The sequence below is a fragment of the Aptenodytes patagonicus genome, chromosome 3, assembly GCF_965638725.1.
Source record: "Aptenodytes patagonicus chromosome 3, bAptPat1.pri.cur, whole genome shotgun sequence".
Classification (NCBI taxonomy): domain Eukaryota; kingdom Metazoa; phylum Chordata; class Aves; order Sphenisciformes; family Spheniscidae; genus Aptenodytes; species Aptenodytes patagonicus.
Genome location: NC_134951.1, coordinates 90,089,718 through 90,107,061, shown reverse-complemented (window position 1 = coordinate 90,107,061; position 17,344 = coordinate 90,089,718). Strand labels below are relative to the sequence as shown.

Genomic DNA, 17,344 nt, shown 5'->3' with positions numbered 1-17,344 from the left:
GAGGTACTCAATGCCTTCTTTGCCTCAGTCTTTAACAGGCAGACCAGTTATCCTCAGGGTACTCGGCCCCCCGAGCTGGAAGACAGGGACAGCGAGCAGGATGAACCCCCCATAATCCAAGAGGAAGCAGTCAATGACCTGCTACACCACCTGGACGCTCACAAGTCTATGGGGCCGGATGGGATCTACCCGAGGGTGCTGAGGGAGCTGGCGGAGGAGCTCGCCAAGCCACTCTCCATCATTTATCAGCAGTCCTGGTTAACGGGGGAGGTCCCAGACGACTGGAGGTTTGCCAATGTGATGCCCATCTACAAGAAGGGCCGGAAGGAGGATCCGGGGAACTACAGGCCTGTCAGCCTGACCTCGGTGCCGGGGAAGATTATGGAGCGGTTCATCTTGAGGGCGCTCACAAGGCATGAGCGGGACAACCAGGGCATCAGGCCCAGCCAGCACGGGTTCATGAGAGGCAGGTCCTGCCTGACCAACCTGATCTCCTTCTATGACCAGGTGACCCGCCTAGTGGATGAGGGAAAGGCTGTGGATGTGGTCTACCTGGACTTCAGTAAGGCCTTTGACACCATCTCCCACAGCATTCTCCTAGAGAAGCTGGCGGCTCACGGCTTAGACAGGTGTACTCTGCGCTGGGTCAAAAACTGGCTGGACAGCCGGGCCCAGAGAGTTGTGGTGAATACAGTTAAATCCAGTTGGCGGCTGGTCATGAGCGGTGTTCCCCAGGGCTCAGTACTGGGGCCGGTCTTGTTCAATATCTTTATCGATGATCTGGATGAGGGGATTGAGTGCACCCTCAGTAAGTTTGCAGATGGCAGCAAGTTGGGCGGGAGTGTTGATCTGCTCGAGGGTAGGAAGGCTCTGCAGAGGGACCTGGACAGGCTGGATCGATGGGCCGAGGCCAACTGTATGAGATTCAACAAGGCCAAGTGCCGGGTCCTGCACTTCGGCCACAACAACCCCATGCAGCTCTACAGGCTTGGGGAAGAGTGGCTGGAAAGCTGCCTGTTGGAAAAGGACCTGGGGGTGCTGGTTGACAGCCGGCTGAACATGAGCCGGTAGTGTGCCCAGGCGGCCAAGAAGGCCAATGGCATCCTGGCCTGTATCAGAAATAGTGTGGCCAGCAGGAGTAGGGAAGTGATCGTGCCCCTGTACTCGGCACTGGTGAGGCCGCACCTCGAATACTGTGTTCAGTTTTGGGCCCCTCACTACAAGAAGGACGTTGAGGTGCTGGAGCGTGTCCAGAGAAGGGCAACGAGGCTGGTGAAGGGTCTGGAGAACAAGTCCTATGAGGAGCGGCTGAGGGACCTGGGGCTGTTTAGCCTGGAGAAAAGGAGGCTGAGGGGAGACCTCATCGCGCTCTACAACTACCTGAAAGGAGGTTGTAGCGAGGTGGGTGTCGGTCTCTTCTCCCAAGTAACTAGCGATAGGATGAGAGGAAATGGCCTCAAGTTGTGCCAGGGGAGGTTTAGATTGGACGTGAGGGAAAATTTCTTTACTGAAAGAGTGGTTAAACATTGGAACAGGCTGCCCAGGGAAGTGGTGGAGTCCCCATCCCTGGAAGTATTTAAAAGACGTGTAGATGCAGCAGTTAGGGACATGGTTTAGTGCACATGGTGGCGTTGGGTTGACGGTTGGACTCGATGATCTTTGAGGTCTTTTCCAACCTTAATGATTCTATGATTCTATTTAACTGGGAAAAAATTCACAACAGAACAATCTCTTGGAAAAAAACCCAATACTTACCCCCAGTGACAATGACTTTTGCTTTTCCACAGTATGTGAAGGCATTGACACCTCTAGGGACAGAAAATTCCTTTACAGGTCTGTAATCATTAATAAAACAGTTAATCAGGTAAGAAACCTTAAGAAAATACAGCCTACAGTCATTCCATTTTACTTTTCTGTAGTATATAGAATAGCTGTTTGCATAATGTATACAATCTTGTTAAAAGCAATTTGATTTATAACAGTGACTTAGATACTAGCATCACTAAAATGGGAACAGGGTACACTTTCCATCACAGCAATAAATCTCTGATTTGAACACCTGATTCCTTTATCAGTCATACTCCAAACAGAATCCTAAAATGGTAGCTGTTGCCAAAGTAAGCCTTCACACACCTCTGCGTGCTTAAAGCAGTTCATCACTGAGGAAAAGTATCAAACCAACTGCCTTTGCCAGTTTTGGACATGGAGGTCTATTATGGCCTTTATTTTGCATAAAGTAAGTGCAGTTGCTTTTCTGCTGCTTACGTATAATGTATTGTATAATGCATAGTCTCTATTTTATCTATTTTGTGTTGTATAAAAACATGAAAAGACTGCAAGTTTCTGAAACTCAGCTGAATTATTCTGTTGCATTCACTGCAAAAGCACAGGAATTCAAAAAACCAACACAGACTGAGATTGACTCAGTGTCCCTTTCAAACCCACCCTTTGAGCAACTTCTGCTTGTGTCTCCACGTTTCATACATTGCTACTAATAAGTGAATATTTTCTTGATTTTTGGAGTCAGCAATAGCATGGCTAACACCCATCTCTTCCAGGAAACGATAACTGTCAGTGTAATTAAGCTATACAGAATTAAATGAGTACACATTTAATTTTTTTCTTTGAAATCCAGACAAGTAGGTAGTTCATTTATTCTGGGCTAGACAGTAACCATGGATATTGAAAACCACAACTGGGGATGACAGTAAATTTGACAAAAGACTCTGGAAACTTTGAGGATTAATGAAAGAGCTTGTTCTTTCTAGGCAGGTGTAAATGAAAGGCTGTTCACTCCCTATTACTCAGAGGCAGCAAAGCTTTCTTTCCAGAGCTCTAACAGAGGAATCTTAATTCTCTTGGTGGTATGAAATAGCAAGTAATCGATTTAAATGTGTGATTGGCAGATTTCCTCAGTATTTCTCATCTTTTTCCTTTATTTCTTAAATTTAATACTTCTACATAACTGTCTATTGGCTCTTTAATGAACAGTCTTGATACTCTTCTAACATCAGTGTGAATAAGAGGTTTCAGCAGTGTGAAGTCCTTCCCAAGTCATGACCTTGCAACAGAAGCACCCAGTGATCCCATCCACACCTCCCTTTTTTTAAATACTTTACAAGAAAAGATTATAACTGCTCATCAGCCATTACCCACAAAGAAACTTAAGAGTCACATAGGAGACGAGATACATTGCATCCCTCTTCAAGCACAGTAACAATCGTTTGCTGCAAAGTTAATTGGGGAAATATATTTTGCTAGCACCAGTAAATCATATATTTCAACCATAATTACTTACGGAATGGGCATTTCAAAGTGATTGATCCATAGCTATCTTTAGGGCTATTAATTTCATTTTAACAGCTGTGTAATTTTTCAGTTGTCTAAATATAATTTCATTTAGCTGCTGCATGAAGCTGCTTAGAGAAATGTACTTATTGGAACTGGAGACACAATTACAGTCAGTGTCACATGAAAAAGACCTACCAAGATATTTGCAGTTAATGTTCTGTATAACAAACAGTGGATGGTGGTAGCATATACTCTTTTGACTATACTTTTGGCTCTGCAGTCTTTTTTTTTCTTTCTCCTCAAATTAATTCTATTTTTCCAAAACTCTCAGCAAAATCAAATAGGATTTCTCAGCTTTTCTCCTGACACAGTATGTGACCTTGGACAAGCTATAATTATTTCATATTTCACTTTCCCCATCCACAACAGACACGTAATACTCATAAAACCTCAAGTTATTGGATTGATGCAAGAATTACTACATGAATATTTATGGCCTGTGTTATACAAGAGATGAAACAGATTATCATAACTTGCTACTAGCCTTAACAATCTGTTAATCTCTGGATGTACCTCACAGAGGAATTGTGAAGCCGATCTGACGTTTACAATGCTTTGAGATATTTGAATGAAAAGTTCTATCTATATGTTATTTATAGTTCCTTTTTACATCAATTTGTGTTTGTATTATTTATTTTTTAATTGGGGTATAAACTCTTCTAAAATCACAGACTAGTAAGGCTTGGAATCAGCTATAGCACTGATGGGCCATACGATTATATGGCACAAAGAAGAAGGCCACAAGCCCTTTCCTGCTGCATAGTAAATCCATTTCACAGCCCTCAGAATAAATTGCTTTCTTGGTTTAAGCTTCTGTAACTGAAACTTGTGAAACTGAAACTAAATGAAACTGAAACTAAATGAAACTTAGTTGAATATATTTTTGTGTGGATATAAATTTTAAATGAATGGATACATGATATACATGTAACAAAGCAATCAATTTTCTAACTAAAATTTGCCTGCTGAGGAGAAGTTGGAGCAGACAACACTGCCAATGTAACTTATTTTTAGGGGTTGTGAGTAATGAACATATATGGACAGTCCTTTCCTACATCAAAAGCTAACAAACAAAAATGTTCACGTATTTAAGTAGTTGTATTTTTGTTTGTATTAACAATGCTTATAGAAAAGACAGCTTCAATACAACAGGATGGCATCTTGCAAGGCACTGATCTCATGCAGAGTTATAAAGCAAAAGGTCTGTTTTTTCAGAAGATGTCATATACTTACAAGTTGTCCTCTAGTCGCTTTATGTCATCCAAAACAAACGAATGAATGCTGTCTGAGGAGCAGGATCCAAAACAATTTAGTTCAGAAATATACTTAACTTTCACAACCCAGTCATCATGTAGCTTGCGTTTAACACTAGGGATATAAATTAAGATGTTATTAGGATATACTAGCGTCTACTGTAATATGCCCATAGGTGGACAGGGATTTTGTCGGTGAGATTATATACAACCAATGCTAGCATTTAATATCCAGGGCAGATACAGAACCACTCTTCCAAGCAGAGCTAAAGTTAGGGTTGAATCATGCACTCCGCTAGTAGCAATTATGCTTCCATCTAATTGGGCACAATAAAGCTGTGCCTATGTCAAACTGGATAACAGCAATTGTGAATTCATCCCTGGAATTTTACTCTGCAGCCTCTCTGTTTTAAGATCTCCTACTGAAAATGATGGCATTTCCTTCACATGACAACAAGCAAATCATACTTACTGCAGTTTGAAAAATTTTCTTTGTTAGGTGGGGTTAATTTATACGCAAAAGCTAATCCTTCATTTAGGACAGAGAAAACCCAAATTAAAAAAAAAACCTGCCAGACAGATAATATTTTATCATAAGCAACTTACATGTTAAAAGTTTTGGAGTCCAAGACCTGAAGTTCTGATTCTTTTTTGCCTTTACATTGTTTCAATCCAAAGTGATCACTGGTCACAGTAAGCAGGTGAACATAACCCTTATCATCTCCCATTAGGATATTATCCTTAGCCAGGTAATCTGACATAGTCACCGTGCAAACACAGAGCAGACCATTTTCCATTGGTTTGATGGTAAAGCAATTATTCTGTGAAATATGGTAGACAGTTTATTAGACGTTGCACACGAGCCCTTAAGTTGACTGAACACATCATGCTTATCTACTTACATCAGCATTCAATTCTTGACTTTGTTTTTCAAAGCTCCCCCTGTGCTAGCTGTTTCCTCGTATTAGAAACTCATGGAAGATCATCACCAATTGAAGTTAAATGCAAACTTCAAGGATTTCAGTGAGGCTTTATTTCATAGGTAGCCTTTTTCATTTCAGTGAGGAAATATTAATTACAAATTTTAGGGAGGATCTCACCACGCTAAGTGAGATGGTATATTTGCTAAGACTGTATATGGTTTCCTGTTAAAAAATAAGATGCGGTCTACAAGAAAATGGGAAATAGCCAAATTAAAGAATTATTCAAATGACAAAATGCTGCAGTAGCACAAAGAGAAAATTATACTGGAGTCCTAATTATTAATACAGCCTGGGAGTACCAAGTGTACTTATATGGGCAGGTGTTTGGATTTTCAGGAATTGAGATAGTGGGAATGAATACAGCTGCAAGCCATTGTGGTATTTTGCTAGACTGAGAAGTCCTGGGAACAGGATTTTGGGTCATCTGCATTATACAGTTTATTGGTTCTACTGCCTGACTCCATCTGTTCTTTGATTAAAGCATCCTTGCCAACCTAAACTGGCAACTGTTCACATGCCATAGGAATTAACTGCTTCAATGTTGTCTGTGTAGCACAGAAACATTAGAGACGTAACACAGATATAGAACTGTCTATATGTTATTCCTGTGGTCTCAAAAGAGAACGAACGGCTCCTATTCAGCCATAGGACAGTTTCAACTCTCACTGATGTAATGACTGGAGGAAACCTGGAGAATAATGACTGGAGAATACATTTTTGAGCATTCCTTCCCAGGAGCCCAGTTGGATTGACAGAAAGACTTCCATTGACCTGTCTGAGCTTGGGGAGAGGCCTTTTAATATTGAGAACAATAAAAAAAAATCCTAAGGCTTGATCTTATCCTGAAATATTTACTTTGCTTCCTCTAATATTCTCAGCCAACTCAGAATTGCTGAGAAAAGCCCCAGAAACAGCAGGAAAAATCTAAGGTATGGGTCAGAAATCCTTGCAAAAATTGTATTTTGTAATAAGACATTCAAGAAAACTTTAACTGTTTGGACATACACTGCCAATCTCAAGATGCTTTTGCTCTTGGAAAGTCCTGAAGAAAATGCAGGAGATGAAGAAATATTTTCTTTAAACCAGGAAGTTACCTCAAAGGAGTCTATGTTAAATTCCTTGGGAAACCTGTCCCTTGATTCTTAATAGATTCTGAGATATACATATGCACATGGACACACATTAGCTATACATGTGCACACATATGCATTAGATATACATAGAAAATAAATTCTTTGGGGGTTTGTTTGCAACACAGTACAAAATTTTCCTCTTTCTTCCAAGTTTTTAAGACAGTCTAATAATCCCATTTGGCGTGGAAAGTGTATTCCTTCTTTAGTATAAATTCCACTGTTTCACTGAGTTCCTACAAAGGCAAAAGTTAATGCCTTCATCCTGTTAGACAAAAGGAATGTGAATGTACATTGAAAACAAAGACTAATCTTTTTCAGGCTTCCTCTTTAACATTTGCCTGATCCAACATACTACCTGACTCCCTTTTGATTTATAGTCCCAGACGATGACTGTCCTTTCAGTTACAGCCACGACACATTTCAGATGAGGTAGGAAATCACATCCAGTGATCCAAGCAGTATCCTGATGAAAATAAAAAGGGCAGCTACAGAAGGATTTTCTCTGTAAATTTATAACCTTCTTTGTTATTTAAGTACGTATTTTAAACCATCTCCACATAAATTCCATATACTCTGTACTAGCGGCTGCTAGATCCAGCCCCAGCTAATGGAACTGCGAGTTCCAACTCCAGGAATAGCTCATACGTGAAGTTACAGAGGTGCCAGGCTCAACCTCTGTTATCAGTGACTCACCTCAGATGCACAGATGTTGCACATGAGAGGACACAATACATCTACACTGTTAGCTGAACTTTGATGACACTGAAAAAAGCACTCTGAGCAGAGGAAATTTAAGCTGTAACATCCATGGTAATGCAGATTAAAATTTTTCTTGGATACAGTTTAATTCAAAACAAAAGAAAGTTAGAAGGCAGTAAAAAATTCAGCTATAATAGCACAAACTCTACTGAAATGAATGTTTATGAAAATAAGTAACTTGTATTAAATAATTTTAATTCTCCTAATAGATAGATCAAATATTTACAAAGATTTACAGTACATCTGCCCATATTACGCCATCTTTCAAGTATACCTGCAGTTATACAGATCTTAATGTAAAATACTTTCTCTTGCAAAGTGAGTTGCAATTAGGGACTCAAATTCATTACTATACTGGCCAGAATTTGGGCTTTTTTTGTTGAAACATTAATAGCTGTTTGATTTTTTTTCCCCAAAATGTAGTGGACCTTCCTAAATGAGAGCAGGATTGAAATGGAATATGCTCCGTTTCATTTCCATTTTGGTAAGTTTTAAAAATCTTATTTCAGCAATCTTATTTCACAGTTTATTATACAGGCTTTTACATTTATCTTTCTTCTGTGTTAAGTTCACCTATTGAAAGACAGGGTGGTTTTTGTTATGTCTGCAATGGCACAATTATCTATTATTTTAAAATAATTCAGAACATCTATAAAATAACACTGACTGAAACATCTTACTTTCTTTTCTAGATTAAAGTGACAAAGAAACATTTGACACAGACTTAAACCACACTTTTTTGGCAGTTCTTAAAGTAAGCTATACCTACCTGTAACCTCTAAAAACCAGTTCCAGTGGAAGTACTTGATAAACAGCTAAAACAGGGACCTATGTTGCTAAAGATACAGTTTACATCCACAAAGTGAGTTAAGAAGCAAAAAGCACAAGACTAAATCCATGGTGAACTCAAGACAGCTGCTGATGCTTCTACTTTTATTTCCATTGTTGTACACAATATTGATTTTGCTGTTAGTGTGAACGGTCCAAAATTCTGACAGAGTGATGTCAACACTCTGTTGCAGGAGAAAGCTTCTTTCCTTCCTAATGGCCTGTAGGCAAGTGGTAATACATTTAAAGGATTTCTTGTGCTGCTTTCTACAATAAACACATGGAAAATGTCAGTCCTGCAGGGGCTTTATGGCTTGCTTGGTAATTCTTACAGAAGACTTTATTATCTGTGGCTTTCTGGAGTCCTTACAATAGTGTCAGATAACAATGACTAACTGATATGAAAAAGCTGGTTTTACATTTGTAATTAAGCTACTGTTTTGTAGTGCTGTTTTGTTATGATGCAGTCAAAGTAACAGAGCTGCATCTTGCAAAGGTTTTGCAGGCTATCACGTAGTGAGATGGTATAGAGGCAAAAGGAAGATCAAAAGCAAGCAGTAAGGAGAATCCTTGCACTTGACTGCTTACAGAAAAAGTCTAAGGGATAGATGTCCCTTTGCTTTCTTTTTTGTGTTGTAGTTGAATTTCAGGCAATAAAACAAGCCCTGATGAAAGGACTTAAAACACTGATACAAAAAACTTTATTTCATATACTTGCCTAGAAATACAACCAAGAATCTCTGATATTACTTTGAAACAATTAAACAAAACAAATCACATTACAGGACAGTGATCTGAGAAGGCGTGACTAGTCCTTATTTACAGATCAAATGCCCCCCTCCCATGAAAAGTTCTATCGCCTATATATGCTGCCCTGGTAACTGAATCTTTCCAATTCAGTCAGTATATGCCTTGAGAAGGGACTTATCCCAGTTGAACACCAAGTATTTCTCACCTAGTTGGGAGAAAAAACTCAGTTAATCTGTGAGAATAATCTTGGAAGACAGAAGAAAGTCAGATGTCCGATAACATTTTAAGGAAGAATGAGTGGGAAAGGCTAGAGATTAACTTGGCAACTCAAGGGAAACGTCTTCATCATACTTAAACGTCTTTTAGGCATATTAGCTTAAGGCTACTATTCTGTTTTCCCATACTGATAGTCAAATTCAAATACTTTGAGAACATAGGACAGAGTGAAAATGGCTGTTGTCATTCAGGCTGGCAGGGGATACTCTTCACTTGGGCCACAATTTACTAATTCTAACAGAGGAATTAACCAAAATATTAGAACAATGATGTTCACATGTCCAGCATGTTTCCAGTTTCCAGACAAGTTTCTTTAAATGTCTCAAAGAGCAAATGTTTTCTGTTAACTTCTCTGCCTCAAGGCCTACTATCAAAGTCTACTCTCCTGAAGCTTTCTTCTAAAGGAGCTATAGGTCACCTCTTTGACATTCTGTGAAGTCTTGTCTTTTTCTTCTTATCCCATGTCTACCTGCAGGTAAAAATGCACTGGGTATTTACTGGGTGCTGGCACCTGACAATAAGACTTTTAAGTTTTTCTTTCAGCTGAGGTCAGAGCCTTTTCCACAGGATAGAATAACTGAAGAGAGAAAGCTAGATCCTTTCTCACTGATGATAGAAACAGATGCCAGGGACCCTTTGCCCCTTTGAAAATCTGATATAGCTGCTGGAGTCAATTAATTTATTTTAGATTTTCATACGCACAGGTAAATGAGATTCAACCTTTCACATCCAGGAAAAATGAGAAACGTTTAACTTTCCACAACTAAGCAACTAAACTTTACAAAATTTAGTCAGTTTCTTAATTACATTGGAGTGTAAGTTAGTCCATATACTTACACTCTACAGGGCCTTAATAGTCTCTGCTTCCCACCAATCTACAGGATAACTTTGGCTCCAGTTTTATTAGGCAATTCTGGATATCAGTTTCTCCCTCACTATTCTCTCCATGTAGCTAATGATGCTGAGCCACCAGCTCAGCTAGGCATGGACTTCAGCTTCCCTCTCTTGTCACAGCATCTGTGACTAGAAAATCAGACTGTCAAACAAGAACTCGGCAGCAGTTAGTCCCTAGGCAAATGAAACAAGGAACACACCCCCATGCATTGCTATGTAAAGGTACCTTAATGCTTAGCATGTTCTCAGGGAAAATCCTTGTCTCATAGGGTTGAGGACTATTACTCCCATAAAGAATTAGCAGTGAAAGGGAAACAGATGTTGGAATAACATGTGCCTTCTGCTCTAACTGTTTTTACTCTAAATAGGAACAGCTCTACACTCTAATTCATCAAGGGAAAGGTCTGCTTGCAGTTAAGTAAACATTTAAAAACCAGTCAAGTAAAATTGAGCTTGATCTTTCTTTTACAGTGAGGCATCCTAGCCATTGTATTGTAGCATCTAATGGCTTAGAGACATGATTATCCTTAAGATACTATTTCACTAAAAAGGAGGGAAAAACTGACAGAAATTACAACCTAAGAAGCATTAAAACCACTCCTGGTCTGAAGAGTAAATAAGAACGTGTTCATATGAAGTTTTTTTTACAAGATCTATACATCAACTTATGTCTAATACACATACAAACAAAACCATACGGTGTACACATTCAGATTTTCCTTACAGCGTCTGAACTGCAATGAACTTTGAGTGAAAGGAGAAAGACACAGGTAGAGAAGCAATGAACATTCCAACAGGAGGAAAATGTTGGCCAAAGACTTCAACCAAGACAGAATTTCTCTTGTAAGATTCTCCTCTCAATAGAAGATAAATATTTCTAATTACTGACTGGCAGTCTAAAAGAGTATCTGAAAAAATCAGGTTTCAACACATGACGTGCAATCTGTATATGCCAGCAGAAAGCAAGAATTAGTAAAACATACTCCAGATTTATCCTCTTCTTTCCTTTTGCCTTATTTATAGGCACAGTCATATTTGATAACATAACAGCAAAAGTAGAAAAAAATGTGTTTATTGCACCAGTTTATTAGAAGTTCCCAGTCAGGGAAAGATCCAGCATAGAGAAATTGAAGTTTCCTGGAACAGGCAGCAATAGAAGTGTTTTCATGTATATAACTGAAAGATCCTCATCTTAAGACAAATTGCACTAAATTTGCCTTTAATAATGCTAGTGAAATTACTTAAATTACACCAAAGACCAGTGGATATAAAGGCCTGGAGAGACCACTATAATAACTGAGTTTGGCTTCCTCATAGCATGGTCCAGAGAATGTCCACTGAGAAGTTTAGAGGCTAACAGAGACAGAGAGATTGTTCAAGTCAGCTAGCACTGCCTTCCAGGCCAGTTCTTGTTCAAAGACCTCAGCCTGTGGAATAAACAGGCTGTGTAAACACCAGAGCATGGTGCTCTGTTGTCCAAAATGAAAGTTCTTGACCAAAACAGGCTCCTAGTGTGGCTTGAGACTACTCAGAAACTAATAGTATGAAAGTTCTGAAGAAAGCAATGCACAAATTAATAGATCAATTTGATACACTGAGAAGTGGCTGATAGAAGAGAACAGTCTGCCAGAGACTATAAGCAAAATGTTCCAGCTTTAGAGCAAAGGCTATAAGAATTTCTCTTCTTAGCACTGCAGTACTTGACCAACAAACCAGGCAGCTGCACCAGATCAACCTTTTCATTATTTCCTTGTTCCATCCTGTCACTCAAGGGCTCTATCTTCACTCCCTCATTTCCCATACAATTTCTGTTTCAGCTTGTCTGGCTCATCTACTGGGTCTGTTTATGCTTTCCTATGCTATATTTAAAAGTAATTTCATTTCCGTTCTTCAAGAGAAGTGACTTGTTCACAACCAGTATTCCCATCATCATTCAATGATGATTCTATGCTAACTACTGTCAGTTGGACAATTCTTAATCCATTTAACATGCACTCTAGTGTTTTTTTCAGTGGTCATATTTTAAATCAGAAAGTCACATGGTATGAAGTTGAATACTATACAGAGTTTTAAGTGTATTATATTTATGCCTCTATTCTTTTCACTCAGTCACACAATCTCATCAAGAAATGAAATCAGGTTTTCTTGAAGTGACCTGTTCTACATAACATCCCTGGAACAAAATAGTAAATGATCTTTACTCATAGTTCATGTTCTGTTTATTTCATCATGATGCTGGGAAAGTTCTGATGGCTGCAATCCACTGGATTTTATTCCTAGAACTACTGTGTTTCACAGCCTTTCTGGGTCAATATCCTCAGGGCCAAGACCTCTGTTGCTCTGGTTGAGTAAATCTCTGTTCTGAAACACCTTAAGAATGAGAACACTAAATGGTAGAGGGTAAAGGAACCTAAGGATTATTCTGCAATTTGTTAACCACCCTCTACAAACATCATTGTTTATCAATGGATGGTAGGTTTGGAGTCCGATAAGTTATCTCTGAATTCAGTACCTTACTTCATTTGCACGAAGATACCTACAGATATATAGCCTGATCGATTAGCTAGTGCCAGCACTGACGATGATGTTAAAACAGATGAAGATGACATAATAATTGCAGTGAGAAAAGAATGGACTGTTATTTCTGCAGACCTGGAAAAGAGAAATGTAAGCCCTGCAAGGCAAAGGCAGCTTTCCTTCTTTAGCTATTCAGAAATTAATCATAAGGTGTTATTCATAGTTGTACATTATAACCATTTGGTGCTGAGATCTTCAACTAGTATAGTTCACCATATCTTTAATAAGGGTGGCTGATGATTTACTCATGTAAGATATTGGCCTTTGATTTTTAATAGTGTTTAGATAAAAGTTATTAAAATGCAAAGCTTCAGTTTTAATAAGCATACTTTAAAATAAAAAAACCCAACCCAATTCTAGAGATATATCTCTCAGAGAATTCCCAGGTTAATAAATTTAATAGCATCATATATTTCAACTCCCTGGAAAGTGGAATTTATTCTCTTAAAACAATCCGGAATTTTATTTCACTGTGATTTGGGATAAGGATATAGAATTTCCATTTTAAGAACAAAATATCTTAACATATTGTGTTCTGCAAACATGAAAATCTTTTAACAACCATCAAAAAGTTCAACCTCAAGTCTAGTAATAGCTATATTAATTCTATTTTCAGTGCAGTATTTAGAGGAAGGATGAGAATAAAGTAAATTGGCTAAGGACAAGATTGTTCAGTGCAAACACTTAAATAAGAATGTTAAATAAGATCGCTTATTCCCTAAGACAAGGCAGAGCACGAAGCAGAAGAGGGTCATTTTTAGCTAGACCACCTGAAAATTTCACAATTCTGATACCAAAAAAGTGAATATAACAACAACAACAACAAAGTAACATGACATCACAAATTACCATTAAATCTTTCAGACACAGAGCCAGAAGGATTTTATAAGTTTGAGAGCATAGGTTTCTCTTTTCTCTTCACTAACCATCAGCTCCCCAGTAAATAAATGTCCCTGGGAAGCCAAAGATTTTCCCCTGAAAGACTTTACTCCCTGTGGTCAAGACCGTCATGTTCAACAGTAATGATCCCAACTGATCCAGTGATCCCAAGCAGCAATGATCCTCCATCCCAAGGGGGAGGAATCCAAACTATTTCTAACCTACTTCTTACTTTTCCTAGGGAAGGTTGAAAACGTGGGAACATGTCAGCTGGGAAAGGATGGGAGAGTGGCACATGACAACAGAGACAGCAGATCAGGCTAGGCCACACAGATCTGGTGCAGAGCTGAACAGAAGTGGGTGCTCACAGATACTAAACAGTGTTATCTGTGGATACTAAAACTGTGAGTTTTGGTATTGTATCTGTTTGGAATCACAGTCCTAACAATTATGGTATTACACCATAATACTGAGAGATACCTTTATAGAATCCTAGAATCATAGAATCATTTAGGTTGGAAAAGACCCTTAAGATCATCAAGTCCAACTGTAAAGCTAACACTGCCAAGTCCACCCCTAAACCATTATGTTAAACACATCCTCCTTTCACAGTTTTTATGGCAGAGATGTCCTTCGACGGTGCCTAATTCTGCCATGGCTGCCAAGTATCGTCCTACTGCCACAGAAAAAAGACCTCCACATCCACTGAGGAATCATTCTAAGATTAGTGCTTAGTGCTCAGAGAGGAAGAAGACCCTGCAGCTGCATACTGCCCACTGCAGCATCAGGCTGGCGCTCCACCTTCTTCCCCTTGGCTTCTCCAGGGACAAGCACCAAACATTGTTCTCACCCTGCCTTGGCATATTTGGACTGGGGAGGTTGTTCCTACAATCAAAGCAGGAACAAACTACTGAAATTCACTTCTATAACACAGCTGTAGCAGAAGCTCTAAGCTGATTCTAGTCAAAATTTCCAGAAGTCAATAGGTCCCAGAATGTTTCTCACAGTTTACCTCTCTGCATTGATTCCACAGGTCAGATTAATCCTTGCAACAAATTAAATGCAACCCAGGCCCAGAGCTGTTTTCTGAGTTGGAGTAGTAGGGCCTGTGGTCTGAAGTATTTCTATTGCATCTTAGAACATCCACAATATGTGAGAGATAATAACAAAGTGCCGCCTGGCACAAGATACCTACACGGACTTTTAGGGCAAGGGGTCATGTCACTTTGTTAAGACTGATGACAGTTCTCTTGTCTGCAGGTCATCTGAAGGAAGCTCATTACCTAAAATCTGCAGTGATACTCCCAGGGTAAAAATGAGCTTTTAAAGTATATACTGTGTAGCCAACCAATCTACCTAGCAAGATGTAGAACTGTTTTTCACTAACGAACTTATAATTTTTCTTATTTAAATTTTACAATGACAATTGAAGTGTTGGAACTTAGAAGAAAAAATTCTGGAAAGGTAATGGATAAAGGACAATTTGGTAGAAAAAGCAGCATTTGTCTGAGGTTTCTTTTTATCAGATGAAAAAAATCAAGTTACCCAATTGTTTCTATGACTGAAAGGAATAAATTGAATCTCTTTGACCTATGGCACCCTATGCCAAATTATGCAGAAGTCTCAAGGTTGGAAGTAGCATTAGAATAATGCTCAGCTTCTAATTATTTCACTTTAGTACCTGCTGATTTTTAATTCAAATGAGTTAACAGAAGGAGGAAAATTAACTTACTTCAACACTGGTGGTTGCCAGAACCGTCATCTGAAAAAAAAAAATGTTGTCACAATAAAAAGTTAGCAATTGAATTAAAAGTCTGAACACAGTCTGTTCTCCTGTATCACAGGCAGAACAGAACAATAATAGCCAACAGAAAGAGTTCGAGGTTAAGATCTTCTGAGAAAGATCTTTAACCTACCTACTGTCTGTTCCCCTATATATAGCGAGGAACTTAAACCCCCTCTTTCTCTCACAGTTGTTTCATTGTTTGTTTGTTGTTTGTTTGTTTTTTTTTAAAATTGAGATGTTGGAGTGAGCAAAATAAGTAAAAAAATACCCATTTTTTACAGTGGAGTACAGATCAGCTGTTCTTCTCATGGAATTGTGCTTCTAATGGTCCTTCACAGCTAGAAGAGCTCCTGTAAGGGCTAGGATGTGGCATACAGAAACCCAAGCTAATGCTGGCCCAGATGACATGTCAACTAGTGCCAGCAAAATACCAGGTAGAGGAGGCACGTTAGGCTGCAAATAGGAATACCCATATTGGTACAGTATCTTTCAGCAAAGTTAACTATTGGTGGACAGCGTAGCATGTGACTCAAAAACTGAAGTGTTTAAAGTTACAGAGTGGTAGGCATACCTGTCACCATCATCCAGTAGAGACAGGGTCACCTTCACCTGTCCTTTAACAAAACTACTATTCAGTTTTCAAAAGCAGTTTCAACCTTTTCCCATCTGAAACACCCACAGCTGCTTTTTCACCTCCTCTTGCCACTGCTCATCTTCAGTAATAAATCAGTGGTGCCTCATTCCCATCCCAGCAATTCCACATTTCATAAACCAAGAAGCTAGGATCAAAGTTTTTCTCCCCATAGAAGTGTGATGCCCAGTGTAATCATGGACAGTCTTTGAGCAGAGTTTAAAACTATTGTTAATCAAGAGTTTAATATCCACTCACTGTTACCAGATTTGGCTTTGGCTACAGTAACATTAACTAGAGCGTGCACAGAGAATTTTCCGTAAGGCTGCCTACTCCTGCAGGTTTTCTGTGCTGATCAAGTCAGCATCCATGTCTGAGATCCTGAGAAGGGTGACTATCTGTCTCATGTTCTAGAGTAAGCAGGAAATGGCTAATAATGCAGAGCTGCATACAGGTGGTGAAGCATATTAGGTCCACATTTATTGCAGAAAGCAATGCTTAGTCCTCAAATAGAGAACTTGCTGGTCTACAAATAAATATTTCTTTGCCTTCACTTCAATTTCCGATAGCTGCAGATATGTAAGAGAACATGGAATTTCTTATCACAGCAACCAGGGTTAACAAAAGTCTCCAAGCCCTCTTTTAGACAATAATTAGATTCACTAGCAATTTATGTAGTGGATGATGGAAGCCTGTCACTGGTGAAATAGGAGATGATTTTGAAAGCTGTCCTGATGTATACAGACTAAATTAAGCATTCTTAATGCCATCTAACATGACTGACACTAATTATTTGCTGATAAAAAATCGGATTAATTCTTATTTAACAGAAGTTTAATAGATCAACAAGCTGTGTGACAGTTTGCAACCTCTTTATTGTTCCTATTCTTATTTGTAAATTGGGGGGGGGTAAGTTTTCAACTATTCTCAGTTTCTACCCAGTATCAAATAAAAACTTGTCTAGATTATCAACTGATTCCAAGGATATAACACAACCATTAAGGAAATTGTCAAGTTATATTTGCTTTCCAAAGAGCAAAGAGAATAATACTAAGCTGATCTTGTGGAAAGCTTGGTTGCGCTGGACATCAATTTACACCAGGGTGAAAGAATAGAATATGGCCCTGTCTCTTCCCCCACATGTATGTTTCTTACTGCCCCAGTCAAATGCCCCAGAAGTGGCACAGTTAAATTCTGTATTATATTAGATGCACTAATTATATCAGACCAAATATTATTCATAC

At 38.9% G+C, this 17,344-nt stretch overlaps 1 protein-coding gene across 1 annotated transcript in view; it reads right to left on the bottom strand.

Moving 5' to 3' along the window:
• The window catches only part of WDR64 (WD repeat domain 64), a 96,962-nt gene that overhangs the window by 55,836 nt on the left and 23,782 nt on the right, over positions 1 to 17,344 (bottom strand). The window contains exons 8-12 of the mRNA XM_076334198.1: positions 15,416 to 15,445; positions 7,076 to 7,183; positions 5,211 to 5,425; positions 4,585 to 4,719; positions 1,756 to 1,835 (exon numbers count right to left, since the gene is read on the bottom strand). Of these exons, the coding sequence (XP_076190313.1) occupies positions 1,756 to 1,835; positions 4,585 to 4,719; positions 5,211 to 5,425; positions 7,076 to 7,183; positions 15,416 to 15,445 (568 nt within the window). The remainder of the gene's footprint in view (positions 1 to 1,755; positions 1,836 to 4,584; positions 4,720 to 5,210; positions 5,426 to 7,075; positions 7,184 to 15,415; positions 15,446 to 17,344) is intronic.